Raw genomic sequence first — 19,578 nt, 5'->3', positions numbered from 1 at the left:
TGCCTGCTAGGACACCTGTGTGTCACCAAGTTGGAACTGACCCATTCCTGACCCTCCAAAGGGTTTGCAGAGGCAGTAAATCACACCGGAGGAGACTGCCTTTCCTCCTGTCACTGAGCAGCTGGTAGAGTCGAACCTCATACCTTTGGGATTATAGTGCAGGTTCTTAACCACTAGGCCACCAGAGAGGTTCAAAGGATAATATAAGGACTATTTTTGAATACCAAGAAAAAAAAATCCCTTGTGGCTTCAAGACTTTAAAGTCTATTGACAAATCTGGCCCTAAGGATAGAAAAAATGGTTAGCCACCACAGAAATTCTCAAAAGTAATAATTTTCGGCCCTTCTTAGCAGTTTGCCACACAGTGATGGCTTGCACAGTGTTATGATGATGACGGAAATGACATCAGTGGTACTTCAAATACTGAGAGGGTTATCCATGTGCTCATATAAAACCTAAACTGAGAACAGAGGCATCTTCTGCACAGAACAAGGGGATACAGTATTGTCTAGGGCCAGGCAAAAAGTGTGTCGACTTCCACCGTACCTACTGGATTTGGATTCTGAGCAAGCCAGGATTTTAGACTAAATGAGGGAAAGTACGGCATCAGGACTGGGAGCGTCATTGCAATGACAACTTGCAATATGCAGGTGACAAAACTTACTTGCTAAAAGTGAAGAAGACATGAAGTTCTTGCTGAGGAATGGCAAAGACTACCATCTTCCGAATGGGGAGGGTCAGAGTTAACGAAGACGAGAAAAGCTCTCACAGCCGAATGAGTAAGCAACATCATGCCACACGCAGATTTCATTCTCCTTCGATCCAGAGTCAACAGCACGGAAGCAGCAGTGAGGAAATAAGCAATGGATTGCCGTTGTTGTTGTTATGTGCCATCAACTCGCTTGGCACTCATAGCGACCCTATGTACAACAGCCCTAAACCCTGCTCTATCCTGTGCCAATCGCACTGTCTCTGACACACCCATTCCGATTACCCCAGTGACTGAATCAATCCATCTCATAGAGGGTCTTCCCCTCCTGCGCCATCCCTCCACTCTCCCAAGCATGATGTCCTTCTCCAAGGACCAGTCCCTCCTTACAACATGTCCAAAGTATGTTAGAGCCTCAGACGATCTCTTAAAGTGCTACAACTGTAAGGACGTCACTGGAGGGTTTGTCTGACCCATGCCTCATTTGCATGTAAAAGCTAGACAGTGAAGACTGGAGAAGAACTGACAAAGGAGTTCTGGTGGCCTAATGGCAAGAAGCTGCACTCCAAATCCAGAGGTATGTGGTTCTAATCCACCAGATGCTCTGCTGGAGAAGGAGGGGCAATCTCCTCCTGTACCAGTCAGATCTGATTTGATGGTACACAGACACACAAATAATAAAACTAATTTAAAAAAAAATTTAAAAAAGAACTTATATAAAAAAATTTAAAAAAAGGACTGACAATATTCTGTGGAAGAAGACTGGTATATCCTAGACTGTCAGGGAACAAACAAATCTGCATTTGAGGAAAAATATAGTCAGAATGCCATCAGAAGGGAGAAGGGAGGGACTTTGTCTCACATACTGTGGACACGTCATTAGGAAGGACTAGTCTCTGAAGAAGTGCGTCATACTCCGTGAAGAAGAATGTTCTCCGTCAGACTGAGTGACACCAAGGGCTGCAACAGGGGCCCAAGCACAGCGATGGTTGAGCCGATGGGGCAGGACCCTCCAGTGAGGTTTCTTTCTATGGTGTGTGGGTTCTTTAAGTGTTAGAACCCTTAACGACAATAACAACACTCACTCTTCTAAGACACGCTGCACCTACTCTCTCACCACCTTCGAGAACATCACCCCAGTTTCCAGAGCACTGCTGGTTCATTGAGGACTTTATTAGCCTTCATGTCGTCCTTGTCTACCTGCACACTGACCAGGAATGCCAGGAAATTACAATCCACTCCTATAAGTAGCCATTACCTGACGAGGGTCAGTAAATAAACAGCTCGGGGTACCTCATGTCTTAAAGTGGGTGCAGCACTGGCTCCCTGGCTTCTTCACTGTGATCAAGTTCCAGTTACCTACAGCTGTAACTTGTTGAAATGAACTGGGTTAACTTGACCCAGTAACTTGGCTAGGTGATGGTACCAACAATTTCATCCACGAGCTTAGACTTTGTTTTTAGGTCGTCACGTGTGGATTAGTGGGCTTCAGAGAAGCAGATGACCTTCCCTGTGGGGCTCATCCAAACAGTTAATTAAAAGTCTTAAAAAGCAAAAGGGGAGCTTCCTTCCAGGATTTAATTTGGTCTTCAATTACATGCTAATGGTTTAACAAGAATTCCTTAATCTTCTCATCACTTAAACTATAGACCTTGGGACACAAGAATGCAGAAGTATCCAGCCCATTATTACCTGACCTACAGAAAGTGGACTTTTTAGAACTCCAGAATCATGTGAGGCAATTCCTCAAAAATCAATCAATAATCCAATACCAACTAGGTAGGTAGCCAGCTAGATAAAAAAGATGGTCCAGACAAATGGCTCACAGATTCTGTTTCCTAAAGAATCTTAAGATATATAAAAAGACATTCTTTACTGGATGAAACAATTTCCATGTCTCCCTTTCTCAGTATCCTGTGGGCATTTTCGAGGATTATTTTCCGAAGAAATGGCTTGTCCTCCAATCGTTGTGTGAGAGTCTGCTTTCTTGGGACTCGAACTAAGGCACCACGGTGTCTTTTCCATGTAGCACTCGTCTCTTATGTATTATTTCCATATAGCATTTATCTCTGATATATTATTTTCTTTACGTGGTTACTTAGTAGTTTGTTAAACTTGTTGCCAAATTTTAACCTATTTATTTTAAGATATTTTATACAACAAAGAAATGAATATTCTCTTTTCTATTATCTATTATTATCATATTGTGCTCATAGGGAACTGCCTGAAATTTTTGTGTCAGTTAATTCTTTTAGTCAGTGACTGTGTATCCCTCCATCCTCTTTTGATGCTAGATAGAGGTTCCCAATGTCTTTGCAGCTCTTTTGCTTTATTTGCAAACTATATAATTAAAGTTAAAAAGTTAAAGAACTAAACAAAACTTTATTTTTTCTTTACATGTTGCTGTTATGTGCCGTCAAGTTGCGTGCGACTCATAGTGACCCTATGTACAACAGCCCTAAACTCTGCTCTGTCCTGTGCCAATCTCACCGTCTCCGATACACCCCATCCCCATTACTAAAGAGTCCAATTTCTGTAGGTCAGTCACTGAATCAATCCACCTCATAGAGGGCCTTCCCCTCCTGCGCTGTCCCTCCACCCTACCAAGCATGATGGCCCTCTCCAAGGACTGGTCCCTCCTTACAACACGTCCAAAGTATGTCAGATGGAGCCTCAGAATCCTTGCCTCCATAGAGCCGCTTGGTTTAACCCTTTCCAGGATGAATCTGTTTGTTTTCCCAGCAGTCCATGGTACCCTCAATACTCTTCTCCAGCACCACAGCTCAAAGGCATCAATTCTCCTTCTACATTAAGTACATTTTCACATGTACTTAAAAAATTTCTGGAGAGAAAATGCATTAATGGTGAGATTTAAATCCTGTCTACCAGATAAATAAACCACCAGCCAACAAATACCTTAGTAAACCTGAAAGTTGAGGCCACGCTGGAAGAGAACCATAAAAGAGAACAGAAGGGGGGAAAGACCAAAATTACTGGTAAAATGGCTTTGCAGAGAATAATGACACAACTAAGGACCGGAGATAGTACTAAGGTCTGCTCAACTTCCTGGGAAATTAGGAAAGGTCACGGTTCCTGGGAAGCACAGCGTAGGTGAGTCTAGAATAAAATCACAGTGAAACCTGCACAAGGAAGAAACCTGAGTAAGGAAGAAACTGGCTGGAGAGTGAAAATGGAAATATTTTCCCCTCCAAAGGACTGACAGAGACGCAAACACTGTCAAAGGTGGAAAACAGGCAAAGAGCCCGTCCCACCAAGTTCCAGCTCTCACAGCTTCGCTGTTTTTCCCGATTGCTTTGCTCTATATCATGTCACCCAACAGATATGATAGAATGAGAAATGACATTAACACACATAACAGTCACACATGAGTAGCACCTTCCTTCAAATTAACTCTGTTAATAAGCATTTTAAGATTTTCCCTTCTTACATTTGAAATGCTATGTTTTCCTTGTTGTTGTTGTTGTTGTTAAGTGCCATCGAGTAGCAGGCAACTCATAGTGACCCTATGAAGGAGAGTCCTCAACACCTGGGTGTCTTTCATCCTCTCTCCAGGTACATAGGGTTTCCAGAGGCAAGCTGTTATGGAAGTGGATGCCACTCCTCCTTCCAAGCTTGTTTTAATCGGGGAGCTCCATCCCGCTCTCTGTCCGCATTGGGTAACCAACCATTAATGCATTTGACACATCAGTGTCACAGTGTTCAGTCTCACAGCAACCACAAGTTACCACTGCACGGTAACTTGTACACCAGGGCTATACGGCCCAGAGGAATGTCTGAACAAAAACAATGAAAGACAGGCCTGAGGGCCGCAGATTAAAAGTCACCCACCTTTGGCTTGGTAGCATCGCTTTCTGTCCACTGGGCCAGCTGATCTCTCTATGTTGATATTTTTGTTGTTAAGTGCCATCAAGTCGCAGGCCACTCATAGCGACCCTATGAAGGAGAGTTCTTGATGCTTGGGTGTCTTTCATCCTCTCTCCAGGTTCATAGGGTTTCCGGAGGCAAGCTATTATGGAAGTGGATGCCACTCCTCCTTCCAAGCTTGTTTTAAGCTGATCTCTCTCTTTATGTTGATGTTACATTTGAAATGTTATGTTTTCCTTATGCATAATTATCTAGTTTCATTTTTCTCTTGCACCCTACACATTTGTTAAAAAATTACCCTGCCTTGGTCTGCAGCTAAACGGACTGAGCCACCAGAGCTCCTTTTCAAAGGACGAGGCACGATCAGTAGAGATTAATTTTTTAAAATGTGATGGATGGGAATGATAATACGAAACGCTATGTAAATAGAGGAATGCATGAACACTATGTATAAACACAAAACCATGTATAAGGCTTTTGTACGCAAAGCAATATGAAAAAAACAAAGAGATGAGACTGCTAATAAAATAAAGGCATTGAGTTAGCAGGACCAAAACATAACCAACACTTGATAATTCAAGATACCAATGAGGACAGGAAAGCAGAAAAAGTGGATCAAAGCTGGGATGCTGCCTGACAGAAGGTGTATTCGTTGGGCTCCACTGGGCTCAGGGGTTCAGCTGGTCGGTGGCCAGAGCTGAGACAGCGACTGCGACTGAGAAAGACAACAGCCTGGGTGATAAGAGGCTGGCTCCAACAGGAGTTCTAAAGGGAAAGAAACAGGCCTTATAATGTGGCTAGTTTCAGGATGAAAACCAATCAGCAGCTCAGGCTCACTCGGAAGCTGTAAACAGCATGGGAGGGAGTGGCCCATCTTTCTCCCGCAGAGTGGTGAAGTGAATCGATTGGGCACAGCCTGAGCGCCAGCACTCGGCTACAAGAGCTTTCTCTTTTCAAAGTCGGCCCTGGATCAAAAGAAGGGCAGGATGAGGCTTTGAACTAGCTCACCCAGAGCCAATTAAGTGACAATGGAATAGACCTCAACTTTTCAAGTTCAGGTGAAATTCTAATTAGAACAGGGGAAATGACAGGGGGAAGGACTGAGGTGGGAGATGAGAAAAAGGCCTAATGAGACTTTACAGGAGCCAGGAGCTCGACACTGGCTACTACTGGGCTTTCGAGAAGGACACACGTTCAGTGTAGCACAGAGGCTGCCTTCTCTGCACCTGGCATCAGTACGTCCGTTCCTTTTAGGTGGGTCGGCCATGTAGTGGGCAGCCTCTCCTTATCTTCTAAGAGGAATAGTAAGTTTCTAACAGCAGTCATTTATCATTTTTCAGAAAACGGTCTCTCTGGATATCATGCTAAATGTTGACCTAACTTTGCCCACTGAAAGTCAAGAAGATTTGAGGCACGTATCGATGAAGATCAAAGCCTACACTTCAGTACACAGCTCAACATACAGAAAACAAAAATCCTCACCATGGAACCAATAATCAACACCATGAAAAACAGAAAAGGTTGAAGTTGCCATGGGTTTTTTTTTTTTTTTTTTTGCTGGGGTCCATAATCACTGTCTAGGAAGCAGCAGTCAAGAACCCAGCGCATCGGGTTGGGTTAGCAAACCAGAAGCAAAAGATCTCCTGAAAGGGGTTGTTTTTTTAAAAAAAAGTGCTAACTACACATGCGGCTCTACTATTTGTCAAACATTTACTGGTTCAAAAGTTGCCTTTAATTCAATCTCAGACAAGTCCACGTGGCAGCACAGACCTGGCCCAAAGACAGGGCTTTCTTCACCAAAATCGTAATGGGAGCCCATCATCATTCTTCCTTCTGTCCCAGTGAGCAGCTGGTCGGTCTGAACCACTGACCTTTTGTTAAAGCCATGCACTTAAACCGCTGCATAACCAGGGTTCCAAAATAGATTTGGATGACTTGCTGTTATCATTTATGTTACAACCTAGTTCTTAATTAACATAACTCTGATTCCTATTTAAAAATTATTTTCTTAAAATCAGTCTCCCAAAGTGAGATTACAAACCTAGCAGGTATAAAAGTCATTAAGTCTTGATACTCAATGAAAAACTGCTTTCCAAAAGGAAATGTGTGAATTTCACTGAACCCCTTCAGCATGGAGTATTACCATCACTCAATGTCTTTTAAGCATCTACTTTTTAAAAACTTTTTTTTTAAAAAAAACACCACCTTTTAAATACTTTTATCTTTTTTAAATCTTTAAAAAGGTCCATTTGCTAAAAGGCTGATATAAATATCTCCTGCTCCCCAAAGAAATATGACATCAGCCACACACACACTCTTATATTTTGTAATTACTACCTTCAAGTATTATTTCTGGAATAGAAGTTGAACGTCAAAGCCATTTGACAATTAGCCAAAGTAAGCTATTTCAGTCATCTGTGCCTCAGTTTCCTCTCTGCTAAGGGTGGACTCTACCACCTGCCTTTCAGGGTCACTCTGAATTTTCAGATTAACGAGGCGAGAGGCAAGCACAGGCCTGGCATGTCCAATGCCCTGCAGGCAGCAGCTATGGTGATGGGAGTTGTTTCATCGTGATTCTGACAAAGCAGAACAGAAGACAATGATAAAGGACATTACTGTTGAAAACGTAAATAGTCTTTATTGCTAAGTGAAAAGCAATTTGTAAGCTCATGGATCATTCTGATTTGCTGGCCCTAAGCCCACCCATCACCCTTCCCTGTGGACACCCTCCTATTTTTTTTCTCCAGCCTATGGACCTTGCTTTAGCTCAGACTCAAACCCACCAAGCTCCATCTACACATCACCGTGGTGTATGCGCTCTCTCTGTCTCTCAGACACCCTAACCCTAACTCCCACTCAGAAAACACTTCCATTTACTCTCCCACTGGGCAGTCGCTTCAGTAAGACTTCCTGGACCCACTATGACCATAAACAATAGCGTTAAGTTTTTCTATTCTTTCAGACATCAAAGACAAGAAAACACAGCTCTGCTCTTGGCAGCAACTCAAAGCTACCAAGTGGCACCTTGGCTCACCCATGCTGAAAGGTCTCAGCCTTGCAAACTGACTGCATGGAGTTCTACTCTGCACACACGGGCTGCCAGGAATTATAACTGACTTAATGGAACCAACACTGAGCGCACGTTTTAGCACAGGTACGGAATTCCATCGATTTGCTTTGGCAAGGGTGCTCTGTTTAATCTGTGTTCAACTTGTAAGTGGTACACCAATCACAAGAGGCCGGTGGCCTACAGTTTTCTTCTCTAAACTAATGTGAAACATCTTATAGGGCAAGTTGAACTTCCTAAGGGGGGGCGGGGTAGGGGATAGGGCAAGCACATTGATACAGAAGTTGGCAGGTTAATAAGTAAATTGGTTATTCATAGGTAACAAATGCTCTTTCACTAAGAACAAAATTATGGAATTAAGTTTTGTTTTTTATTACAGGAAAACAATCCTGAAATTTTACTCAAAGATGCCTTGAAATATCTTCACTAAACCAACAGTTCAAGTCTCTTCCAACTTGAAACCCAAATTCCAATCACGCTCCCTACAGACACTGAGAAGCTATTCTCCACTGTATTTCCTGAAGCACCAGATCCAACCACAACAGCACACTTGATCCAAAAGAGCTGTACTTCTCGAGCTGAACGAACACTGGCGTATTCCTGGTCTTAAGCAGGAAACCTGGCGGCATGTTTTTTTCTAATGGCCATAGGGTCTCCACTGTGTATCCATCTGGCAGACCCTGATAGCTCCCTGAAGGTCAGACCAGTCCAGTGCTGGTCTGGAACCCCCTTCCCCCCTCCATGACCCACAGTCCAGTGCATTGAAGCCAAGGGGACAGGTTCCTGCTGTATAAAGATGGGGGGGGATGGGTGTGACAATGAAGAAGGGGTCAAAGAAGAGGGTAAAACGTCAAGGTCAGGGCCACATCTAACAGAGGAAGCCCCATTAGAGGTGATAAGGACACAACTACTACTAGTGCTGTGATGATAAGAATAATTTATTAAGGGCTCGTTGTAGATCAGGCCCAGTTATAAACCAGTCTTAGAAGAAACAAAACTGGAATGCTACATAGTAGCAAGGAGGGCTGAGAACTTCCACTGGACACGTCATACGGGAAACGTTCAGTGAGATGGAACCACCGAGTCGGAACCACAACCACAGGCTCGGGCACACCTGCCACCTGAGCAACAGGTCGGACTGTGCAATGTTTCTTTCTGTTGCAGCAAAGGGCACCATGTGTTGGAGCTGACTGAATGGAAACCAACAACAATAACACCATCATAAATTACGTAACGCGCACATTACTCTCTGTGGCTACAGACGAGCCAGATAGCAAGGGCCCTTGGTGATGCGGTGGTCAAAGCACTCTACTGCTAACGGAAAGCCTAGGAATTCGGATCTGTTTCCCAGTCCATGATGGAAAGAAGTGGCAGCCTATTTTTTAAAACATTTACAGGTTTGAAACCCTCAGGGACAGTTTCCCCCATTCTGTGTTGTTACTATTACGTGCCATAATGAGAGAATCAACTCATAGCTGACCCTCCAGCAAGTATTCAGAGACTGTCAGTTGCACAGGAGGGGGCTGCCCATCTTCGCCCCATGGAGTGGGGGCCGATTTATACTCTTCAGCTTTGAGTTGGCAGCTCAACTCCTCACACTAGCCTCTCAGGAGCGTACTACTCCAGTCTGTATGTTCCAAACTGTCTCTAAAAGTCCATGGAGACTAGAAAGCAATGGGCTTGGATTTCATTTATTCACAAGCTGCCCCCAGTTTATAGATGCTGAACTGAAGTACCAGAAATGTTATTCCCGCCCCCCCCCCAAAGACCTACAGCTAGAAGTGGTTAGAGCCAACATTTGAATCCACACTCTTGACTACAAAGCCTACTCTGTTACCTTTATAAAATACAGTCCCCTAACGAAAAGGCAGTCAAAGAAATAGGGGAATTATTTTCTATTTTTCAAACGTTGTACTAAAAATTAGCTTTGAGAACATACAAATGTCAATGAAGAAGAAAATATTCAGGGACATCAAAAGTTAGAGGTGAAAAAAACCCAAAAAGGTAACAGAATTGAATGAACTGGCTTTGCCAAAAATGTAAATTCCATAGCTGTATAGAAAATATTTACATTTTCTGGTGTTAAGAAGTGGACACTCCTTACAGGCAAAGACAGCAAAGCTTCGTCTCACATACTTTGGGCATGTTGCTAAAAGAGGGTATTTCCTTGGCAAGAGATGATATCATGGTTGGAAAGGCTAAAGGTCAGAGACAGAGAGGAAGCCCCTGAACACGATGGACACCGTGACTGCAGCAATGGGCTCTAGCATGTCAGAGAGGATGAGGATGGCACAGGTCAGGAGACAGGGTTCAGATCTGTTGTTCTCAGCGTTGCTATGAGTCATCCTCGACTTGATGTCACGTAACAAGAATGGGTCAGACACAGGGAAATAAAAAGGACTGTTACCAGGACACAGGCTGTGAGCATGTACAGAGCTAAGTCTCCTGGGGGGAGACACAACGAATGGTCATCTGACTCAGCCTCCTGCGGGTGGTTCTCAGGCAACACGTTCCAAATTCTCCCTTCCCCGGTCCCCTGCTCTGAACAGATCTGAGTTTCTACTGAGTTGTCTCATACCTTCCTGCACCAGAAATAACCACCTTGTTTCTCCTGCAAATGCCACCTTTCCTTCAGCAAGAGGCTCACATCTTACATCATCCGTGGAGAAGATGTCTCTGACCCTCATTCGGGAGAATACTCTTTACTCTGGGGACACTGTGTATCTAATTCTGTGACAACTGCAAGCATTTCTTTGAAAAGGTGGCTTCTTGAGATCAAAGACCATGATGAAGTCCACTGTTGTAGCTGTTGTGTGCTGTCCAGTCAGAACCAACTCATTGCTGACTCTCCAGTGGGTTTTCAGAGGCTGGCAATCACTAGGGGTAAAACACCCATTTCTCTCTCATGGAGCAGCTGGTGGATTTGAACCATGTGCCTTTGGGTTGGCAGCCTGGCTCCTTACCACTAAGCCACCAGAGCTTGGATGAAGTCCATGGCATAAGAAAGAAAGAAAAACAGTAAAATTTCCACCTACTGCCATGAAGTCAATTCCAACTCACAGCAAACTTATGGGACAGAAAATAACTGCCCATAAAAGTTTCCAAAGCGGAAATCTTCATGGGAGCACACTGCAAGGTCTCTTCTCTGGTGGAATATCTGGTGGGTTCGATCCCACTCACCTTTCAGCTAGCAGACAAGCACTTGCTCATTGTAATACTAGTTCCATGTTCCTAGTCCTTAGTTTCTCTTAAAATATGGTATCTAAAAATTATGACAATGATCAAATTCCAAATAGAAAAAAAAAGCATTTCATTGCTCAACAGAGAATCAGAGAGTATCACTACTCAGATATCTAAACGCTATAGCTTTTAATTGTATAAACAGTCAGTAGAGATGGTCAGTGCGAAGTTCTTTGTACCGGATTGGCATAGTGAAATTCATTTCAATTGTAAATCACCATTTTCCTTGGAAATACCTTACTTTTAAATAGTGAATACTAAAAATGATCAGCTCTGGTTCTAAGAATAAATAGGCTCTTCAAGATCATTGTCTTTTGTTTTTGTGTGTGTGTGTGTGTGTGTGTGTGTGTTTTCAAGCAGTCAACTGGAATTCATTTACAAATGTAACCTCATCTTTTAGGATGTCTGCCACAGTCTTAATTATGAGAACACTGTCCCCACGGGGAACCACGCCAATGGGAATCAAGTCCCAAGTAAGAGCAAACCAGAGAAAAATGCCTTTGTTTCAGCTGATTATTGGAGATAATGGTCTCAAGTGAAAAGAATTCTATTCATGTCCATCAAAGCTGGGATGCGCAGAAAGCAAATCTCTTGACCTTGAACAGAAAGGAATGAAAAAGACAAGAACAATAGTGCATTACCTCAGGCTTCAAGCCACCAAACTCTCAAAGGATCCCATTTTGGACATAACTGATCACATTTTTAAATGCAAGAGAATATTCTGTTATGGTTTAACATACGCTAGGCAATCTTTTCTCTTTTTTCCTTCCTCCAAATGCACTTCCCCATGAATGTACTGCTAATTATCATGGTCTCTTTATGGTCCAGCTCAGAGGATGTCCGAACTTGACTTTGGGAACAGAAGACACCTAAATCCAGTCCACCCTAAGGAATGTGAGAACCTCAGGGCTACTCATGCTGAACTTCGAGGCCTATAATCTGTCTCCTAGAGGTTGAGGCAACATTTTAGAGAGAGCTATAGTAACTAATCAGTCTGCCTGTGTAAAAAGTCCTTAGGGAGCTCTGGTGATCTGGTGGGTAAGGTGTTGGGCTACCAACCAAAAAGCAGGTGGTTCAAATCCACTAGCTGCTCTGTAGAGAAAAACAGGCGATCTCCTTCCAGGAGACTCAGCGCCTATGAGAACCTGTGGACGGTAAGGTATGAGTGTGCTCTTATTCGACAGCACATAATAACAATGACATAATAAGCTGGTCCGTAAGAGAGGATTCCTTTAAAGCTTATCTTTCTTGAAGGTTAAGCCTTTGCCTGAAACCTAATTAACAATTCCAGTTAGAGCTGTGCCCTGAGAGAATCTCATTTCTCTCTAAAGTCACAGATGCTGCCTGGTCATTTTGCAAAATGGACCTGGTTTTAGGTAAAATGCTGCACATGTGATAGTGGCTGAAAGGAAACAGCACAGCGAGCCACATGGCTACACTGTTCGAAAGGCCAGCAGTTTAAATCCATCAGCTGCTCAGCAGGAGAAAGAGGGGCAATCTCCTTCTCTAAAGTTAGATATCTAGGAGGCTTCTTTAAGCAGGAATTTATACGAATTCGTATTTTGGAAGCCTAAAGACAGTGGGTTTGTAATTTGGAAATAAAACAGAAGCCTCTCAAAGCCAGGGTCCCAATGGCATCAGGTGTTATGTTCGGAGTCAGAAGTAGGGAAATGAAATACCGATCACAATTAAGGGAGAACTTGCGTGTCCTTCTCCAAGGTGAAGGTAAGGCAGGTACAGAAGAATAAAGTGAGCGCAAAGTTTTTCAAAAGTAGGAAGCACCAAAAGGAGCAAAAGACCTGAAACCAGTTCTCAGGGGTGTGGGAGCCCATCTCCAAGATGGCAGAGCCATGGAGAACCAAGGCTGAGGCGAACACACAGCCCAAGGCCTGGCTCCTGTCCAGGTGCCACCCAGCGTGCTGGCTGTGCGGCTGGGCCTGGGTCTACCAAGGGGGAGAGTGGAATCCTGGAAAGAGATTGTCCATCTTCTCCCTCCTGGATGTCTCATTTGGATCTAGAGCAAGTACAGTTACAAACAGGTTTCTTAAAAAAACTAACAAACAACAAACCAGTTTCCAAGGTGATGTGACTCGCCAAGTTCTCATCTGAGTTGAGCAGACTGGGATTCCAAGTGGTCTCCAATGGCTGGACTGTACGGATGTAAAACGCCAATGGATATTTCATCTGAGATACTTCTGGGTGCATGGGAACCACCAAACTTTTGACTGGTTCTGCACTACCTACTGAAGAATCATCTACAGAGGCTCTTACACAGGGCGGAGTCGGGGGGCTGAGGAATAACTCCAAATACAGTTAAGTCATAATCTTTAGAGACTCAGCGCACAAAAAGGTTTTTTTGGGTTTGGCTTTTCTTCCGCCCCCCCAAATACAAAGATGCGATAGTTAACACTGAAATTTTGGTTTGTAGAAAACACTCAACAGTAATTAATATTTTATAAATTCATATTCACCTAAATATCAGAGATTTTCATTAATTGAGCAATAACATCTTTATGTGGATGCTGAAACTATTCTTTTATGAAATCATGAAAACTACTGCATAAAATAGGCAATTTGGAAAAGTATAATATAACAAGATTCTGGTAATCTTTGCTCACAATTCTTCACTCCTACACCATAATGTAAGGAGCTCTGATGGTGCAGTGTGTTACTTGGTTAACTGGTGACCCAGGTCAGCAGTTCAAGTCCACCAGCTGTTAAAAGGGAGAAAGATGGGCTGTTTCCTCTTGTAATGATTAAGAGCCTTCAGAAGCTGATGGAGCGGCACTAGGAGTCAGAATCAGCTCGAAGGCACTGGGTTGGTTTGGGTTTGGTGCCACAACGTATTTGTAAAGGTGACAAATTGATACTCAAGGTCCTTAAGAATGAATTAAATACCATGATAAACAGGCTATAGTCAACGAGTCATGTGGTACTTTTGTAATAACATTGGGACTCTCAGTGATTTGAAGGTATAGAACTGCCAGTACTGGGATCTTAAAATCCTCTCAATTCTCAACATCCCAACATATTGAATATTAAGTGTTTGGGCATTTTAAAAAACTGTAACTAAAAAAAAGTAGCTACAGGATTTCTTCTCATGTCATAATGGCCAAAGCAAGAGGCAACACAAAGTTGGACCAAAATAAGTAACTGTGATCTCAAGGCCGCAAATTCAATATTCAACATGAGTCAGGACCAAGAGCTAGGAGCTTTGAAAAGCATTCGATACCTGCATGATACCTCAAGACAAGAGCTTCATATTAACAAGCAAGCTCATAGTCATGTTACAGTCCCTCGAAATTAGTATCGCATTAACCTCCTTGGTTATAGACAATTTATATACAGATACAACAAACGGGGGTGGGGGAGCTTCCAATATGAGTGCTCTAGAAGGGATGAAAAAGAAAAGAAGAAAAAAGGTAGGTGAGAGAGGAGAGAAAATCCCTCCAAATAAGTCCAGAAGAAGTACTGAAGGGGCGACTCCGAGCAAATCTCACACTAACCAGCTATGTGAAGAAAACATCGTTGACAAAGAGAAAATGAGCGTTCTCACCTTCTCCCCTTGGTACAGAGACGGAAGGTCTCACCTGCCGAGAAAGTCCCGCAGGAAAGAGCTAACATGAGGGACTGGAAACGCTCGTGCGGGCAAAGCCGCACGGCAGCACAGCGTCTCCTGTGGTGTGAACCAGGCAGTGGAGGTGATGGGGGTGTTGGGTGCCTCTGAACTGATTGTGACAATAACAACAGAGAGACATGAATGAGAGGGGGGGAAAAGAAGGAACATGTGTGTGTGTTCATGTGTAATTGTCTATCCATGGCTGGTGACTCGGGGTTCCACTTATGGTAACAAAATAAAGGTTGGACTTTAGTATATGTATTTAATACAACAAGCAACTCTATTTAAGAAGCAATCAGGACTCCTCTCCACTAACAGAGAGGGGGACCCACTCATCTCTGGAGCATACTATGCATAATAAACTCTCTCGCCTTTCATTAAAACAAACGTCCCAGTCAGCTCTCCAGATCTCTTCCCTAGCCCCGTGCAGTGGTGACGAGCCTTCTCCATCTCTGGTCCAGGTCTGGACGTGGGTCCTCTGGTGTAACTGCTGCAGGTAGGAGACCAAGCAGAGGGATACCACATGCAGAAGAGATGGGCTAAATCGACCAGTACCAGAAACGCCCAACTCTCTCTTCCCTCACTCGGCTTCCAGGATGAAGGCAGCCAAGCTTCCATCCTATGAGCAGGGAATTGGACACATTTTCTTGGAAAAAATATGACGAGACCAAGAGGCCAAGCAAAGAAGGTCCCCAGTTTAAAAAGTCTAGATATGAAGTCACAGGGCGGAGTAGAACTGCCCCACGAGTTTCCCAGCCTGTAACAGACATGAATGCAGATTATTAGATTCGTTTTTCTCTTGCAGAGTAGCTGGTGGGTTCCCACTGTCACAATTTCCAGTTAGCAACTTTGTACTTCTCCTCATAAACACCCTAAAAGCCCCACAAATTAGACTGTAAACCTTTTAATATGAAAAACAGAGACTGAAAGAAACAAGCAGAACCACATCCTGAAAGAAACAGACAATGGACAGGGAAATGTCAGCGCTGACAACTGGAAAAGAGAGTCCTTCGGATGGAAAAAGAATGTTCCAGCCATGAGACAGAGGAGGAGGCTGTGAAGAGGAACAGACAGGCAGCTGCTAGAAGTTCCTGAAAACTAAAACCACGACACAGAAATGAAGAGTAATAGACGGGCTAGAAGGTGAAAGCGAAAGAAGAATGTTTTAAAAGTTCAGGAGAAAACAGAGTGGAAGTCATCATGAGGAGGAGAAAAAGGAAGAACATTTCCAGAAGAGAACGTGAATGTCCACAGCGACGAGGTTCAAAAACCTTCCAGCACAACGTCAAGTCAAGTCAAGGCTCAGTCAAGTCAAGGCACATCGTGAAATCTCAAGGCCCTGAGGTTTAAAACATTTCACTAACATTCAAGAGAAAAACTCCACATACACATCAAACAAACCATTTTCCACAGTCATCCGTATGGGTTTCACTGGCTACTCTGTGTGGAAGGAAATTGCCAGGTTCTCCATTCTAGTCTGACTTGCTCTGGAAGTCCTGAGGAAACTCGTCCGCTCTGGGCGACCTTGCTCACATCTGAGATACTGGCAGCAGCATTTCCAGAATCCCAGCAACGTGCCACCACAGTCACACAAATGACAAGTGGGTAAGGATGACTGAAGAAGACGTGGTGCCTTTGCTCATGTTGTCGGAGACAACATCAAATACAACGGGTCACAGCACTCCTTAGAGGCAGGATGGTGAGCTCTCCTCTCACGGACATTGGGTATGTTGTTAGCAGGAAAGGAAGATCGTGCTTGGGAAGGTGGAAGGTTGGTGAAAGGGAGGAAGACCCTCACTGACTCCATGACTACAGAAATGGGCTCAAGTGTGTCAGGGACGATACCGACAGCGCGGGACAGGACAGAGATGAGATCTATTGTTCACAGGGTTGCTTGGTTGTACTCGACACGACAGAACAAAAATAACAACTTATTTACAATGGTATGAGTTGTATGTGTTGATTTTTCTTGATACTAAGAACAAACACATCTATCATAGCAGAAGTATATCCAAAACATTCTTCAGAAAAGAGGCTGGCTCGATGTGGCCTCACATTTACTGGGACAAGTCATATGGGGAGATTGGGCCCTAGAGAAGGACACCATGCTTGGTAAAGTCAGGGAGAAAAAGGAAATCAGAACAAAATAGATGAAAACGCTCAACAAGATGGACTAATACAGCGGCTGTGACAACGGTTTGTCACAGTAACGACCTCAAGGATGGTACACAGCCCGTTGCTGAGCTTTGTTCTGTCACACGTAGGGTCACTGAGGTGGAACTGACTTAGGACACCCAGCAACAACGGTCATCAGAATGGCTCTGGGCCTAAGGACCATCCAGGAAACTAGAAGGTAATCGAGCAATCCCCTCAAAATCCTGAAGAGACAGATTCTCAGAACCAAAGCCCCCCACCCCAATGCAATCACTGACAAGTGTCAGAAGTGAATACATTTCTTCTCAAACCCAAGAGCTCACACAGTGACCACTTCTCTGGATGCGGCTGGAAGCTCCTAAACCACGTGGGTAAATCAGGAGAGAGTTCAAGACCTAGAGACGGGAAGGAGAGGAACCACCACAGAGCGAAGGAAGGGAATCCTCAGGGAGAATGGAAAGGAGGCCGCGGGAGGACAGGAGCGAAGGGCCCCAGGTCAGCACGCAGAGAGCGGAGGAAGGGCGCCTTTCAGAAGTCAGGGACTTGGGAAACCTGGGAGAAAGGAGCTTGGCAGGAAAGGAAAGTTAATGGCAGTTCAGGGCTCGGTCTGGAGCGCATTCATGCGGCCAGGCACCCCAGGCACTGCTAGGCTCTCAGGCTGACACACCTGCTGTCTTCCAGATCGAAACCACCACAGTTTACCCGTGTACAGCCAACAGGAAGCCCCAGGGACCGGAGGGGACCAAAGGGGAGCATGTGGAGATAAAACCAATGGCAGGAAGAGCCAAAACGGAGGAAGGGCAAAACAGTGATTATCTGGGAAGCTCCGAGTCGTTGCTAATAGTGCTGAAAAATTCAGCAACGGGTGGATACTAACGATGAAAAGTTCCAGAAGACAGCACGAACGTCCAAAATGAAAAGACCCTCGAGGTTCCCGCAGCGTCTACAAAAATAGGCTCACGTCAAGGTACATGATGAAATGTCAAGAAACTGGGTTTGAAATCACAGCCTTAGAGAGTTGTACAATAAATCAAAGGCACAATCCTGTGTGATTCGCCCGTGTGAAAACCTGCGGGAGGGTCAGCAAGGAGTCGGTTCCCACTCGGCAGCTTTGAGACCAGAGTTTACCAACTTTCAGAGAGAAGAGAGAAACCAGCCGCATCGGTCACACACTCAGAACTCACTGCACCGAGTCAGACCAACTCACAGAGGAGAGCCCAGCGGCTCCTGGATACTGAGTGGTCGATGGACTGAAACCCCCAGAGGGGTTCCACCTTTGGGGTAGCAGCACTGCTCCCCACAGACTAGGCTGCCAGTGCCTAGAACACACACCGAGGATCAGGAACCAGAAGGGCTTCACATTTCTCAGTCGCAATCCAGGAGCCTGGAAGCCGTGGCCAACATAATGGGTGCTATGGAACTGTATGGGGAATGCTGGCCTGGCAAAAGGCTTTACTGTAACTATTTCAACCATAATTTAAAAAAATCCTACACACACACACACGCGCGCGCCAGGTGTCTTCACTTACCCTCATCAAAGATCCCAGCTCATTATACTCCTTTCTCCCAAAAATAACATGTCCTTGAACCCCTGCCATCATTCAGGAAAGATGTCTTCCCCTTATCTTCCAACACACAATTGTTAACAGTAATATTTGTTGAAGATTTTTCTTTGATACTAAGGAGTTACAGGCAAATCGCACATCTCCTGGGAATGCTATGTGACATGTGATCTTTCGCACTTATTTTCTCACTCCTCTGTGGAGGAAACCACAGGCCTATGTGTTCGCAGTCCCTGTGCAGAAGGCAAACCGGCAGGAATGGGATTCTTTTGTCAGAGTCTTTCCAAAACAAGCTCGCTGCCCTGCGTCTGAACGGGAGGCCGCTGCAGTAAACATCAGATGAATTCATCCTTGGCTTTTAAAATGGGATGAGTCAGACCTCCAGACCACCCAGATTATTTTATTTTCATTAAACAGTATTTTATCAGCCACCATCAAGCACAAGGGACTTTCTGGAATATCAGAAAGGGGGGAAAATCCCTGCCGGGAAGCTACACACATCTTGTCATGTATTAAATGTTACCGCAAGCCACTTGTATAAGAGTTAATTGCTGTATTTCAACACAAAAAAAGTAGGAAGTTGTGATAAAGAAAAGGAATTGGGGGAAGGGGAGTGGGGCAGAGGGAAACCTAATAGGGGTGGTCAAATCCAGGGAAAAAATCCAAACCACTCTCTTTAGTGAGTACAAGAGGTTCCTGAGAATTGGGATTCCACTTTAGGCATTTCTTTTCACACCCCATTGCCTAGCCCGGAAGCTGGCTTGTTTAGGAGCTGCTTAAGCAGCATCTGCTCAGGGAACCAAGACCTGCACGAGGCTGTCTTGGTACCCAGTGAGGAAAGCGCGCACAGCACCCATGACCTGCAGATGCAGCTGTGTCGCGGTGCATCCCGGAGGGCACAGTATTGCAGAGAAGGCAGCTCCTTACCTGTTGCTGAACGGGGACTTGCTGTACTACCTGTGTAGGTACTGCTGCTTGACTCGCCACGGATGTTTGCAAAGTCACTGTCGAGCCTGTGTCCGACCCAGTCTCTGATGTCTGCATGATGGTCTCTGAAATGGATTAAAATAGAAATCAAGTTTCAAATGTTCTCTTTGCATGGCTTTCTTCATCACGTTTTTTTTTCTTCTTCTTACTATCTTAGACAGAGACTAGCTTTCAACTCCCTGAATAACTCTTTCTCCAACCCACCAAGAAAAACCAATCCACCCATCCTGGAGTGGTTAAGCGGATCTCAATTCACAGCAATGCCCAGGACAGCACAGGTCCCAGAGCCAGAGATGCAATTTTTCTCTAGCGGAGCAGTTGGTGGGTTCAAAGCTCTGATGTTTGGGTAGCAACC

At 44.5% G+C, this 19,578-nt stretch overlaps 1 protein-coding gene across 1 annotated transcript in view; it reads right to left on the bottom strand.

Moving 5' to 3' along the window:
- Window positions 1-19,295, bottom strand: part of RFX3 (regulatory factor X, 3 (influences HLA class II expression)) — a 174,290-nt gene extending 154,995 nt beyond the window's left edge. The window contains exon 1 of the mRNA XM_006881317.1: window positions 19,164-19,295. Within this exon, the coding sequence (XP_006881379.1) occupies window positions 19,164-19,280 (117 nt within the window). The 5' untranslated portion in view covers window positions 19,281-19,295. The remainder of the gene's footprint in view (window positions 1-19,163) is intronic.
- Between the last annotated feature and the right edge of the window lie 283 nt (window positions 19,296-19,578).

The sequence above is a fragment of the Elephantulus edwardii genome, unplaced genomic scaffold (genome assembly GCF_000299155.1).
Source record: "Elephantulus edwardii isolate Elephantulus edwardi_28Jun2011 unplaced genomic scaffold, EleEdw1.0 scaffold00014, whole genome shotgun sequence".
In the NCBI taxonomy this organism is placed as follows: Eukaryota; Metazoa; Chordata; class Mammalia; order Macroscelidea; family Macroscelididae; genus Elephantulus; species Elephantulus edwardii.
The sequence above is the reverse complement of the archived record's forward strand: the minus strand, read 5'-3'. Positions and strand labels throughout refer to the sequence as shown.